This window comes from Lolium rigidum, chromosome 6 (genome assembly GCF_022539505.1).
Source record: "Lolium rigidum isolate FL_2022 chromosome 6, APGP_CSIRO_Lrig_0.1, whole genome shotgun sequence".
Lineage (NCBI taxonomy): Eukaryota > Viridiplantae > Streptophyta > Magnoliopsida > Poales > Poaceae > Lolium > Lolium rigidum.
In genome coordinates, this window is record NC_061513.1 from 216,708,703 (window position 1) to 216,722,558 (window position 13,856).

Consider the following 13,856-nt stretch of genomic DNA (forward strand, 5'->3'; position numbering starts at 1 on the left):
AGCAGCCTGGCCTTCTCCAAGACCGGCAAGTTGGTCGCCGGTCCCTGATTCCTCGAGCTCTTCCGCACCGCTCCCACCGCCGTCGTCTTCTTTGTTGTCCTTGTCGACTCCTGCACCATCACCACCTTGGTGTGCTTGCCCTGGGAGAGGGAGATGGCGGCAATCACCTCGCCGCGGAGGTTGAGCTCCATGGGCATCAGCCCCGCCCCCGGCGCCGCGGTGTCGGAGACCATGCCGGTAGGGCTGTCTAGGAGCCAGGCATCCACGGGGTCCGACACATGGGAGACCGTCTCTCCCGACACGAGGGACTCCTCCAAGCCCGGGAGAGGCGTGTCCTTGGACCTGGGCAGCGCCTTGTCTCCAATCCCCGACAGGTCGAGGTCAGCGAGAGCCTCGAACCTGCGAGAGAGGGAGAGGCCAGGCAGGCAGTCCAGGTTGGACCCGTACTGGTCCGTGATCGTGCCCAGCGGCGGGGCGCTGTGAGAGCCCGGCGCAGCCGCCCTCTTGGTCATCCCAGACCCACCCATCGACCCGCCATCCTGGCCGGGCTGGGTTCTTTTGCTTTCCCATTCTTGTCGTTCCGACGGTGACGGTTCCAGCCCTCGCCGTCGCTCTTGTCTTCGGAGTCGAGGTCGTCCACATCATCGTCATCATCATCATGGGGAGCTGGTGGCTTGGGAGGGCCACTCGCACCCCCGCCCCCGGGCGCGTTGAGCTCCGCGAACACGCCCAGAGTGTATGGCTCGCCGTTGACGCATAGCTGCACCGTCCCTTTGATCCGCTCCGGGTGGCGGCATTGGAAACGGACGCGGATAGGTTCGGTCTTCCACTTCTTGAGGGACAGCTCATCCACATCCATGGGCCTTCCAAGCATGGTGAGCGCAGCCAGCAGTCACTCCTTTTCCATCAGGTCACCGGGCAGACCGGTGATCTGGACCCAGACCGAGGGGAAAGCCTTCCCCGGCTTGGGCGAGACGAAGGCGGGTCTGGGCTCTCTGGAGTCGCCCCGCGCCAAAGCGACCTGGGGGAGGAAAGGGGGACAGCTTGGTCGTTTCCTGAACTAGCTAGGAGCAAGAGCACGCAAACAAAGTAACAAACAGAAGGATATAACGACATTATTATTGCAGGTTAAACTCAACTCAAACTCATAGACAAGCTAATTTGAGTCTGATAATCACAGCACAGCTAGTTAGCTAGCCAGCCATTGCTACTGGCGCGTGCATGGATGGATCTGCCGCTCTAGAAGAGCAACCAATTAATCAATTGCTCTTCTCATGACCGTCATCAGGTTGGGTCTGGTGCTTCTTCTTGCTGCTGATGTCCTCGGCGATGAACTCGGCGTCCTCGCAGCTCCCGTAGAGGCCCCTCCTCACCATCCCCGCGCAGTAGAGGCCGTTCTTCCCCTTCCAGTGTCCCGGGAAGCTCCGCCGCGCCATCCCGTCCTCGCCGATCAGCTCATCGTCGCTCTGAAACAAAATGACATGTCTAGTCAGGGCTGTGCCTAAAATATATCGGCTGGGGAAATACTTCGAGTTGCTGTGTACGCTAACAGGAGTATATATGTGTGTGCACGCAGCGAGCGAGTATGCATGCATTGGATTACATATATAACACTTTCAGGATGCGTAGCATGAAGGTGTAGTGTATGTGTTTTGCTTCTTGGCAAAGTCTTGCCTCGTCTCCAAAGGCGCACATGATGCATATGTTTGTGTCCGTAAATTATGAATCATGATGTACAGATCCTTATGCGCGTCAGACGTATGTATATATGACTGTACTAGTTGATGCTCTTCATGCGTGTGGCAGCATGAGAGAGGAGGATGCATGGACTTTGCGCGTGCTATGTACGTAAGCTGCTGATCTTACTTACCTTGAGCCACTGCTTGGTTGTGCTCCGGTAGCCGGTGGCGAAGACGATGGCGTCGAACGGGCGCCGCTTGCCGTCGGTGAACTCCACGACGTTGCCTTGCACGCTCCTCATCTCCGGCAGGACCTGCAAACACGCACGATCGAGATCGTTTAATATGTCCTTAATTTGGATTATCTAAGCAGCTTGCGCTGTCCAAGGAGCAAAATTTGTTTTCACTGACCTGGATCTCGCCGGTCCTGATCTTGGCGTAGGTGCCGACGTCGACGACGGGGTAGGCAGGGGTGGTAATCTTCATGGTGAAAGGCCCAATGGCCGGGCGCCTGAGGCCGTAGCGGGAGGTGTCCCCGAACACTAGGTGGCACATGAGCAGCACGATCCGGTCGATCAGCCACAACGGGAGGTACATGTACAGCGTCATCGCCACGTTCCAGATCTCCTTGGTCACCAGGTGAAGCTGCATCCAATCAGTCAAATTATTTTTTTGAACTTAGTAACATGATAAAAAAAAAATGAATCGGATGGAGTATTTAGCAGCTGTGTTCTCTTCTTCTTAATCGTCAAGGCCAATAGTATTGGGCGATTGAGGAAAATCAAATCAATGACTGTCGATCCATCGTTTCATGTCCATCCGGAAATGGACATGGCAGCTTGCATGTGTGTGGTAGACTAGCCATGGGTGGTAGGTAATACCACGTGACACGTTCCGAACATGGCCAAACGTTAGAGCATCTCCAGCCGCGTCCCCTAAATCACGCCGGATTGAGCGTTTGGGGGACGTGTTTTGTTCGTGCCGCCTTTGGGGGACGTCGCTCCCCAGCCGCGTCCCCCAAACGCCTCCCCCAAACATTTAAAATACTTTTTTTTGGTTTTTTTTATTTCAATTTCCACAAACTAATACATAATTTGGAACGTGGTTTACACGAAAACACAGTTAGGCACATGGTTTTCCACAAATTAATACATAGTTTGAACCGTCGTGGACACAAATATAAAATTTTGCAAAAAAAACTAAACCTAACTAGACCGTGCATCGAAGGTTTCCTGTGTTCGCTGCTAAGAAAGAACACTCGAGGGCACACCCAGTCACCTAAACTGGAAAATCCAGCGGGAGGATGGTGCCCTTGTTGGTTCTACCGATGAGGCGAACATCCAGAAACCTCCGTGCACGTGTTCGCTGCGAAGAAAGAACACTCAGTCGTCCTCCTCGTCGGTGCTGTCGCCGTGGTAGTCCCGGCGGCACCGCGTCTCGTCGAAAACCTTGACGCTCATGTCCCTGTCGCCGAAGTAGGAGAACAGGCGGATGAAGCCGGCCTGGAGGCTGTGGTGCCGCGCGAACTTCTCCCAGCCGATGTTGAGGTACATCTTGCCGCGCGCGTCGTAGATCACGTCGACGATCCACCGGTAGTAGCCGCACGCAGCCTCCCGCGGATGCATCGTGCGCGGGCGATCGTCGCCGGCGACGTAGTCGGCGAAGGAGTCCGGCAGCCTCTGGATGCCGCGCGGGTTGCCCTTGAGGACGAGGACGAACTCGAACCGCACGTCCGGCTCCACGTCCATCTCCGACGATGATGCCGGCGGCGTGGAAAGCGACGGCGAGCGTTCAGCTCTGCCGCGGCCACGACCACGACCACGGCCGCGAGGTCGGCCTCCGCCTCTACCAGACATAGCGTCGAGTCTTGTTGAGATGGTGGCGGCTAGGGTTTGGGACAGAGGCGCTAGGGTTCGTGTGTGAGAGGGACGATGAGAGGCGGCCCTTTTATAGGCCGGAGGGAGGCGGAGGAGCGGTGGCGCGCATTAACGCCGGCACGCAGAGCTAGGCGCGACGGGACGCGTCGCTGCGGGAACTGCACCGTCGCTGCATCGCTGCGGGAACGCTACCGTCGCTGCGTCGGCTGCGGGAACTGCACCGCCAATAACTCCCGTCGCGCGGTAGGCGACGGTTAGGTTAAAAATTTATTGTGCCGCTGACGAGTCGGCCCCGCCACTCCTCGCCTCGCTTTTCGTTGTGTCCGGCGTCACCGGTGCGTCCCCTGTGGGACGGGGACGGGCTCGGGGTGCCGGACACCATATCGGGGCGCGCCGGACAAAAATGGACTTTGGGGGACGCGGCTGGAACGGTTTTTTTGTCCGGCGCGCCCCAAATCCCTTTGGGGGACGCTTTGGGGGACGCGACTGGAGATGCTCTTACGGTTTGCAAACACACGTACATGACCAACAACCCTCTCATGTGATACTCTATAAAGAATCTTCATGAACAGGATTCCTTTTTTCGAAAAGTGGAATCAAAGCCCGGGCCTCTACAAACCATGAGCAAGAATGCAGGATCGTATGTTGCTATCACTCTCCGACAGATAACCTCACTACAATTGCGGTTGCTAATTACGGAGTACCAAATATTACCTACTCGATCTCTACTCGTGAGTAAGGTGGCAAGTGAGATCCCACTTAAATCTTAGGTATAGTGCATTCTGTCATTTTTAATGGAAATTTTGAGATAAACAATTCTCTACAGAAATGATAAAATAAACTATAAGTGGTAATTAAGCGGGATCTCAGTTGCATCTCTGCTCGTGAGATAACGAGATGTGGGATTCATTATGGCTATGGAGGAACATGCGAAAGGATCCAAGAATCAATCAATTAGTTAAGCAGGAAGAGGATCCAAGGATCAAGCTGTATATACTGTATATGCTACGTGACGTCCATCGAACTGTCCGAATTCAGTGACACTGACAGTTCTGCAGTCCAGCTGGCTTATTCCTTCGGGTGGACTCGTGGTCGTCCCATATATGCATCGATCGCTCGACCGGGTCAAGGCTCAAATGTGCCGGCGACACGCCTGCTATGTGCATACACCCTCGCAGCTGCACCCAGTGGATTGTGAACATTCCTACTAGTTAATCAGGTCCTGTCGTGTGGCCAGCGCGGCGGATCTTGGATCAAAATAGAGAGGGTGGGCTTAAAGAACTAAATACACATGTTTACTTCCAGTATAGGCAGCACGCATTCGATGCGTCTACCCCCATCACTCGGGGCGCTGCCGGCCACTACCGCTTCCGCGTCGAGCCGTCGCTGTTGCTCGCAGCGTGCTCCCCACCGCTGCCGCCCGTTGCCGCGCTGCCTCCTCCCGTCCGACCTCGGCCAGGCGCCCCTCGTCCTTCGCGTCTGCTGCGGCCAGCACAGCCGCCGTTGCCTCGACCTCAGAAAGAGACGAGGTGCCGCCGCCCATTCTTGTCCTGCTTGCCGCCGACCCGTTCCGTTCCTGTCGCCGCCACCGTCGGGGCTCCCGCAGCCAGGAGGCGTCTGATTGGGGGTGGAAAGAGGGGGCGTGGATTGGGGGAGGGGAGGGGCAATCTCGATCTAGGGTTTTCACCGCTCAACTGACCAACGAATGAAACGAGCGACGCCGACGAGCGCTGATGGCTGCCTCCGACTGCTGAACCGCACACATAGATGGTCCCACATGTCATGGACCTGCTTGGAAGACAGAGGAGTGAGGAAAAAATTACCAGATCCGACGGCCAGGGTGAAAAGTGGGTGGGCAGTGTTACTGTAGTGGTGAAAACGGGTGGACGGGATGAATTTGCCCCTTTCAGATGGCCTGGTTGGCTGGGTACTCTTTCAACATTTATAGGAAGAATACACAATACCTCCGTTCTAAAAAAAACAATTGTCTAGATCCGTATGTATTTAGACACGTTTTAGTATGTACATATATGCGAACTTTAAAAAAATCATTTATTTCAGAACGAGGGGGATTCAGTTTCAGCATATTTGCTTCCCTTGCTACAAGAACTTCTAAACTTTCTGTACCACATATGGCCGAGACACACATATGTGATGAACTTTTGGTGAAATAGCATGGTAGGCTCGAGCCTATCCAAGCCTAGAATTCGCCTCTGATCATGGCGAAAAGACAAAATAAGACCATCCAATAAGCTGAAAATTGACATGGTAGGATTAAGTAAAGAGAAGAGAGCGAGCTGTTTTATCGTCTACTTGCATAAGGATACTGAGAAAGTTCACAAATAGATCATCCACTACTTGCAAGGATGCCTCCTATCTGCATGTAATCCCTAGCCGCTATCATGTGGCGAATGGTAAACATTCTTAATTAATCAGGTCCTGTCGTGGCCAGCGGTGAATTAATCTTGGATCAAAATAGAGGATGTGCTCAACGAACTAAATGATACACATATGCAGCATGCATTAGATATTTAGATGCGTCTAACTTGAGACTAACACGTATTTGCTTCCCTGACTACAAGAACATCAAGCTTTCGCCATCACATATGGCCTAGACAACCATATATTTGATATTTTTTGGTGAAAAAATACCAGGTAGGTTCGAGCCTATCGAGCCTAGCTAGATTTCGCCCCTAGCCGTTGTGAGAGACAAGTAAGGTCATCCAGTAAGCTAAAAACCAACATGGTAACTAGGATTAATAAAAAAGCATAGAGCGAGCCAGCCGTTTCATCGTCTACTTGCATAAGGATATTCAGAAATTTCACAACTAGTTGATACTAAGATACAGCTGCTACATGTGGTCAGGTAAATGAAGGGCTGAGATGAAGTCCAAAGTAGAGGTTAGAAGATGCATGCATGCACTAGCTAGATGATCAGGCGGATCCGTCCAACTCTAGTCAACTGGTCGTACATGCAAATTTGGATGACACGAACCATATGCACACCTGGAGATCCCATTTGTCTATGACGCGTGGGACCAGTACGTGCGCGTGTGAGTAGTACGTTGCCAAATCACAATGAATGCCCGTTTTAGGAAGCTCGTAAATGAGTACTACTGTAACGTAAGCTAACCTCACTGCGGACGATGATGGAGGTGGCGGCCCCGGCGACGGCGAGGTCGTAGGCGATCTCCATCCCGGAGTTCCCTGATCCGACGACGAGCACGGCCTTCCCCTCGATCCCTTTCCCCGTGCGGTACTCGCACGCGTGCATCACCTTCCCGGGGAAGCCCTCCAGGCCGGGCACCTCCGGCACCACCTTCTCGTCGTTCTCCCCGGCCGCGGCCACCAGGTGCTTCGCCGCGTAGCGCTCGACCTTCCCCGTTGAGCGGTCGAGCGCCTCGACGACCCACTCCCCGCGCGCCTCGTCGAAGCGGGCCTCCTGGACCTCGCGGCCGAGTCGGGTGCGGACGCCGAACCGAGCCGCGTAGCCGTCGAGGTAGCGCACGAAATCGTCGCGGGGGAGGTAGGTGGGCGCGGCGGCGTCGTGCGGCAAGTGCGGCAGCGCGCAGTGCTGCTTGGCGAGGTGCAGGCGGACGCGGTCGTAGGTGCGGTTCCGCCACAGCGACCCCACGCAGCCGTCGCGCTCCAGGACGAGGCTGCGCACCCCGCGCAGCGACAGGCACGCCGCCGCCGCCAGGCCCGACGGGCCCGCCCCCACGATGATCACCTCCTCCTGCTCCTGCTCCTGCTCCGCCGCCTGCTGCGCCATTCGATCGCGTCTCTCGGAACTCTCACTCGAGGTGGCGATGTGTGCGTGAGGGCGCTCGTGAAGAGAGAGAGGAGGAGCAGCGAGGAGTAGAAGCGAAGCGATGGACTTTTCCGGGCGTTTTATAAGGAATAGGTGAGTAGGTTGAGTTGGTGGTAGTAGGGAGAGGTGGAGTGGCGTGGAAGGGTCCTCGCGACGGTGCCGGGGCCCGGCAACAGAGAGAGCTGGATCTTACGGTGGGCTCCAAATTTTCTAGCTGGAGTCCATCTCAGCGTTTGGAATTTGTGGTACACGTGTCATGGAAGATAGGCAAACTGCTGCACCTGAGGTAGGTGCAGACTCGAGAGACAGGACAAACATGTTTAATGTACAGATTTCATGGAGTATAATACACTACTGTATATGTTGATATGATCTGTCACCAGTGTATCACTAGGGTAAACCGAAAAAAAACGAAACAAAAATACGCAGCTCCTAGCTAGGTTAATATACGGAATTTTGAAAGAAAAAATTCATTCAAACATAATTTACATAGAAAATGAATAAATTAAAGAAAATTTTCTAAACCCTAGCTACGGCTTAGTCGCCTTCGTCGTTCCCGCTGAGGGCCAATTTCGTGGTCGAGGACCAGGGCCACGCGGTTGATATCTTCAACACCTTTCGAGAAAGGTTGACGTAGAGACATTGGAGTATTATTGTCTCCTGATAGAGGTGAAGAAACTCGGGTCATGCCAACCCCCGATGTATATACCCAATAGGTGGTAGGTCGTAGTTTTTGTATTTATGTTATCCTGCAATCTTGATAGGCAATTTAATCTCTATATCTCTAATACTTCTCTACTATTTTAAAAAGAAGGTTTTCATTTCTTACCATCGAGCAACTCCGTCAGTTTTTTTTTTCGTCTGTTGCACCACCGATTTATTTCCTACTATCCGCAAACCGGTTATCCCAATGTTTTTTCGTCTAACGCCCAGAGAAGGACTACGAAATAGCTCGTGTGCGACGTCTTTCATCGGTATTGTCTAGAACGCAATGTAGGTCAGTACAATAGCTGGAACACAACACTTCTCATGGACAAAATAGCCAAGACATGACATGGCTCATAAACCGGTCTTAACGTTGTTGTGCGACGTATTTTAATGAATGGTGAGGTTAGATTAAGACAGCCGTTTGAAGTAAGTCCCGCTCATTTGGTTGCCCACGACAACAAGTAGTGAAACTTCCGCCCGTGCCTGATCACCATCCTCCTTCATGTTTTCTGGAGGCCGTCCAGTTCGTGCTAGAGAGCACTTCCAATAGGCAAAAGCATCTTTTTTTGACTTAATTTGATTGCGTTTTGGTCCTCATCTAATTCTTCTAACTCACTCTACCCGCTGTCATTCAAAACAAAGGTGATGGCGAGCGGAGAAAATTCTAATTCAATGTCAAGTTCTTCCCATCCAAAGCAAAACTAGGTGATGGCAGTGTGCGGAACATCGAGAGGGGTACATCTGTGGGTTGGGACGTTGATTTTGCACTGATTGATCCACATGAGCTACAGAAAATAGAAAAACAGGACGCGAAGAATATGGTGGAGAAAATTGGGCAAAGTGTTCTTTGGGGTCCAGAGCAAGAAGTTGCATCATTACGGTTTGAAAATTGGAAGGGATAGTACTTGAGAATTGAGGATGGATAAGAGCTGGTTGATTAAGTTGATTGACAAGATGGTTGGACAAACAAAGAGGTTACTTTTCATATGGAGCTCGTCGATCTGAAATCAGATTCCAAGGTTGAATATGTGGCCTCAAATTTGGCTTCACAAATGTTAGATGATGATTGGGATTCATAAGGCAAATACTAGTGTTCATACATACTAAAGTGACAGTTTTAGCGGATGGGGCTGATGCTGATGCAGGGCATGGTGTTTGTGTAGGGACTGGTGTTTGTGTTGATTGTATTTCGGTAGAGTTACATGAGTATACTGATTTGTTCATTGCACCAATAGCTGACACTGAAATGGCCAAAATATTTGGCATTCCAGTAGAGGATAGAGATAAGGAGGAGGCTGATGAAGCTAATTTGGCTGATGACGGTAACAGGCATTGTTCTGAGTATGTGGATAGATATTTGATGGAAATGTTGTAGATAATGTAGTTGATGCACATGATGATGAGATGGTTAATTTCTATCACAAGAAAAACCAGGTTATTGCAGTAGGGAAGCTGTTTTCAAGCATGGACGAGTTTAGGATATGTTAGAAAACTTATGCAATTAAGGTGGACTGATAAAAAGAAGTTTTATGGTAGATGCAGAGCTTGTGATGGGGCGTGTCAAGCCTTGCAAGTGGTACATTTCCGCTAGAAGCCAACCTAATGGAAGTACCATTAGGGTTAATCAAATCCCTTTTGAACACACTTCATTACTAGTTCACAAAGGGTATCAACAATGACATCACGGATTTAGGTTGCAGAAAAGATCTCTTCAATTTGGCTAATACAGCAAACACTACTGCAAAGAAGCTCAAAGTAGACATAGAAAAGGACAACCCAATTAAGTTGAATTATACCACTGTGTCGAAAGAAAAACAAAGGGCAATGGAGGAATTATATTGTGATTGGGCAAATACTTTTAGAATGTTGTATAGCTTCAAAGAAGAGGTGGAGAAGAGGTCACCTGAAAGTGTTCTGGAGATAGATAATGAGGTAACAAATGATGGCAAGATCCACTTATCTAAGTTTTATATGGCTTTGAAGTCGCGCCTCGATAGATTCAAAGCGGGATGTCATCCAAATTTAAGCATAAACTCCTCATTTTTAACTGGAAAGGCTCCTACTATTTTTGTATTAAAATGAAGACAGTATCCAGAAGTTACGTATTAACATCAGGGAGCCAAGTGACCAAGAAAACTACAAAGGTGGGGGGGGGGGGGGGGGGGGTTTCATGCAGAAGCTATAGTTTCGCAATAAAGTTGGAGATGAATGGGTGTAGCTCCTTCTTGGTCCTATGAATGGGGAGTGCCAAATTCTCCTTGAATCTTCTCTTCCAAGAATTAATATGAGGGGCAATGCTATTGAACATCATGCTATTTCTTTCTTTCCATATGTTCCAAGCTCCAATCATGAAAATCTCCATGTACATGGGTCCTTGGTACTGTTTTTTGCCATCTACAATGAATTATAATATGTCTCCTAAAGTAGGCCAGATCATGCTGAGTGTGTTCGAGAAGGTTTTACTGAATTAACAGTGAAAGAGCATATGCTCTATTTTTTTATCAGCAGGATTTGGACACATCAAGCAGTTGTAGCTGGAATTGATGATATATTGTCTTCTTCTTAGCATATTAGGTGTATTCAACTTATCTGAGAGAACTAGCCAGCGGAAAAAAAATGAGCTTGGGGGTACATTTTGATTTCCATATGCAAGAGAATATACGGTGTGGATTCAAGTCCCAAAAGCAGAATTTATAGTAAAGGCTTAGCTAGTGGAGTATATGTCTAAGCCCCGTGCATAGATCCACAAATCTTGTGATGTAGTAGATAAATGAATATATGCTTAACTTGTTTGCATGGATCTGATTTCATGAAGATTCTGAGGAGATAATGCACTAGTGGAAAATGGTGCTTTTGCACCGGTTGGTAAGGGCCATATGCACCGGATGCCCAACCGGTGCAAAGCATCCGGTGCAAAAGCCCCCCCCCCCCCTTTTGCACCGGTTCAATTGCGAACCGGTGCTAAAGGGGGCACCACGTGGCGGCTATCGGGCGCCCGAGCGAGAGAATAGGAACCCTGTGATACGTTTCAAACGTATCTATAATTTCTTATGTTCCATGCTAGTTTTATGACAATACCTACATGTTTTGCTCACACTTTATAATGATTTTATGAATTTTCCGGAACTAACCTATTAACAAGATGCCACAGTGCCAGTTCCGGTTTTCTGTTGTTTTTGGTTCCAGAAAGGCTGTTCGGGCAATATTCTCGAAATTCGACGAAACAGAGGCCAAACATCATATTTCACCGAGACGGACCAGGACACCGAAGGGGAGCCGGAGAGGAGGCCCAGGGCCCCCAGACCATAGGGCGGCGTGGCCTGGAGGGGGTGGGGCACGCCAGCTATGAGGAGGGAGCCGCCTGGCCCCTCCGACTCCGCCTCTTCGCCTATTTAACCCCTCGTGACCTAAAAACTCGACACCAATTGACGAAACTCCAGAAAGACTCCAGGGACGCCGCCGCCATCGCGAAACTCCGTTTCGGGGGACAGAAGTCTCTGTTCCGGGACGCCATCGGGACGGGGAATTGCCCCCGAGTCATCTCCATCGACACCACCGCCATCTTCATCGCCGTTGTTGTCTCCCATGATGAGGAGGAGTAGTTCTCCCCCGAAGCCGAGGGCTCTACCGGTAGCTATGTGGTTCATCTCTCTCTCCCATGTGATCTTTATGTGATCATGAGCTTTGTAATCTAGTTGATTATGTAGATGTTACTCTTGTCTATTATACACTCTAGAGGTTACTTTAATATGAACTCCGGAATTACTCTCCACGGTGTGACGGTGACAGTGTGCGCATCGTGTGTGATTCCTTTATGACATTGTGGAGCTTGTTTACTGCGGCTTGAGGGTGCTCTTGTAGCCCTACACAATGAATGGTGTTTGTTATCCAACAAGAGAGTGTTTGAGATTAGCATTTATTTATTCAATTATGTGATCATTGTTGAGAGTGTCCACTAGTGAAAGTATGATCCCTAGGCCTTGTTTCTAAGCATTGAAACACCGTTTCCAACAAGTTCTGCTACATGTTTGCTTGCTGCCATTTTTATTTCAGATTGCAATTACTACTTATAATCATCCATATTACTTGTATTTCACTATCTCTTTGTCGAACTAGTGCACCTATACATCCGACAACTCGTATTAGGTGTGTTGGGGACACAAGAGACTTCTTGTATCTTAATTGCAGGTTTGCTTGAGAGGGATATCTTTGACCTCTACCTCCCTGAGTTCGATAAACCTTGGGTGATTCACTTAAGGGAAACTTACTGCTGTTCTACAAACCTCTGCTCTTGGAGGCCCAACACTGTCTATAGGAAAAGAAGCGTGCGTAGACATCAAGCTATTTTCTGGCGCCGTTGCCGGGGAGGTAAGGTAAAAGGTATTCACATCCTCCGACTACTAAGCTATTTCCTAGCACTGTTGCCGGTGTGTGAGTGCTCGAAGCTATTTCCTTTAGATCCTGCAATTGCATCTTTTTGTTTCTTGTTTTTATTTTTCACTAGTTAGGCATAATGGAAAACAACAGTGAGCTTTTTAATCTATTTCCTGAGTTAAGACATGAATGGTTTGATGCGAAAATTAAAAAACCTATGGAACCTTATCTGCATGATAGTAGCAATGTTATTAGTATGAATGCAATTACTGCTAATGCTATGGAAAAGTCTAAGCTTGGGGAAGCTAGTTTTTGTGATTTTTTTAGCTTCCCATCTTTAGGGGAGAAAATTTGCTCTGATAATGCTTTATCTCCCATATGCGATAACTCTAATGATGCTTCTGATATTTTAAATCCACCTACTGAAAGTATTCCCTTCAAGATACCTATGAAAATTGTTGAACTTGCTATGAACAATTGCTATTTTGGAGATGGGACTGTCCATCCTAGTGATCATTTACTCTTTATACATGAATTATGCGAGTTGTTCGAGAATGCGGGTATTTCAAAGGACCAAGTTAAGAGGAAGCTATTCTCTATATCTCCGAAGGGCAGAGCTGCGGAATGGTATAAGATGCTGAAGAATGGTCGATCTATTGGTTGGGAGGAAATTGTACCTCTCTTTTATTCTAAATTTTATCTTCCTCATGAAGTGCATATTGATAGGAATTACCTTTATAACTTTTATCCTCGTGATGGAGAGAGTACTTCCCAAGCATGGGGGAGATTGAAGTCACTAATGCTCAAATGTCCCATTCATGAGCTCCCCCGTAATGTTATTGTTAATAATTTTTATGCAAGGCTTTCAGGACACCACAAGGACTATCTAGATACCTGTTTGGAGGGATCTTTCACAAGCAAGGAGGTTGAAGCTAGATGGGATCTTCTTGAAAGAATTCAAAGCAATACTGAAGATTGGGAAAACGACAAAGGTAAAGAATCAGGTATAACCCATGAGTATGATTGCATAAAGTCTTTTGCTCAAACTTCTGATTTTCAAGAGCTTAGTGCTAAATATGGACTTGATCCTCAAATTATGGTCGATTTCTATGGAGCCTTTTCTTCTCATATTAATGTTCCTAAAGAAAATTGGTACATGTATCATGAACCTTTCAAAGACACTTGCATGGAAAATGAAATTGTTGTTAATGATTGCAATAAACATGCCCAAACTTCTGAAAATACTATTTCTTATAAGCATGTTAATTTTTGTGGAATGCATAGACCTTGTGGAATTAATCAAATCGAAGATGAATATTGTATCCATCATAGGAATGAAAAAACTAGAAAGTGGATTAGGGCTCTAGATGATCTTGGTGAAAAAGTTTGTGCCCTCTATCCTTTTAT

The 13,856-nt window shown here is 48.8% G+C and overlaps 1 protein-coding gene across 1 annotated transcript; it reads right to left on the minus strand.

Annotated features, from left to right (window-relative positions):
* Positions 1-1,253: 1,253 nt before the first annotated feature.
* On the minus strand, positions 1,254-7,328 carry LOC124663754 (probable indole-3-pyruvate monooxygenase YUCCA11). Its single transcript, XM_047201423.1, has 4 exons — positions 6,690-7,328; positions 2,091-2,324; positions 1,871-1,993; positions 1,254-1,466 (listed from the first exon to the last, which is right to left on the minus strand). Exons 1-4 carry the CDS (start codon positions 7,326-7,328, stop codon positions 1,260-1,262), a joined length of 1,203 nt encoding a protein of 400 aa, XP_047057379.1. The 3' UTR covers positions 1,254-1,259.
* Between the last annotated feature and the right edge of the window lie 6,528 nt (positions 7,329-13,856).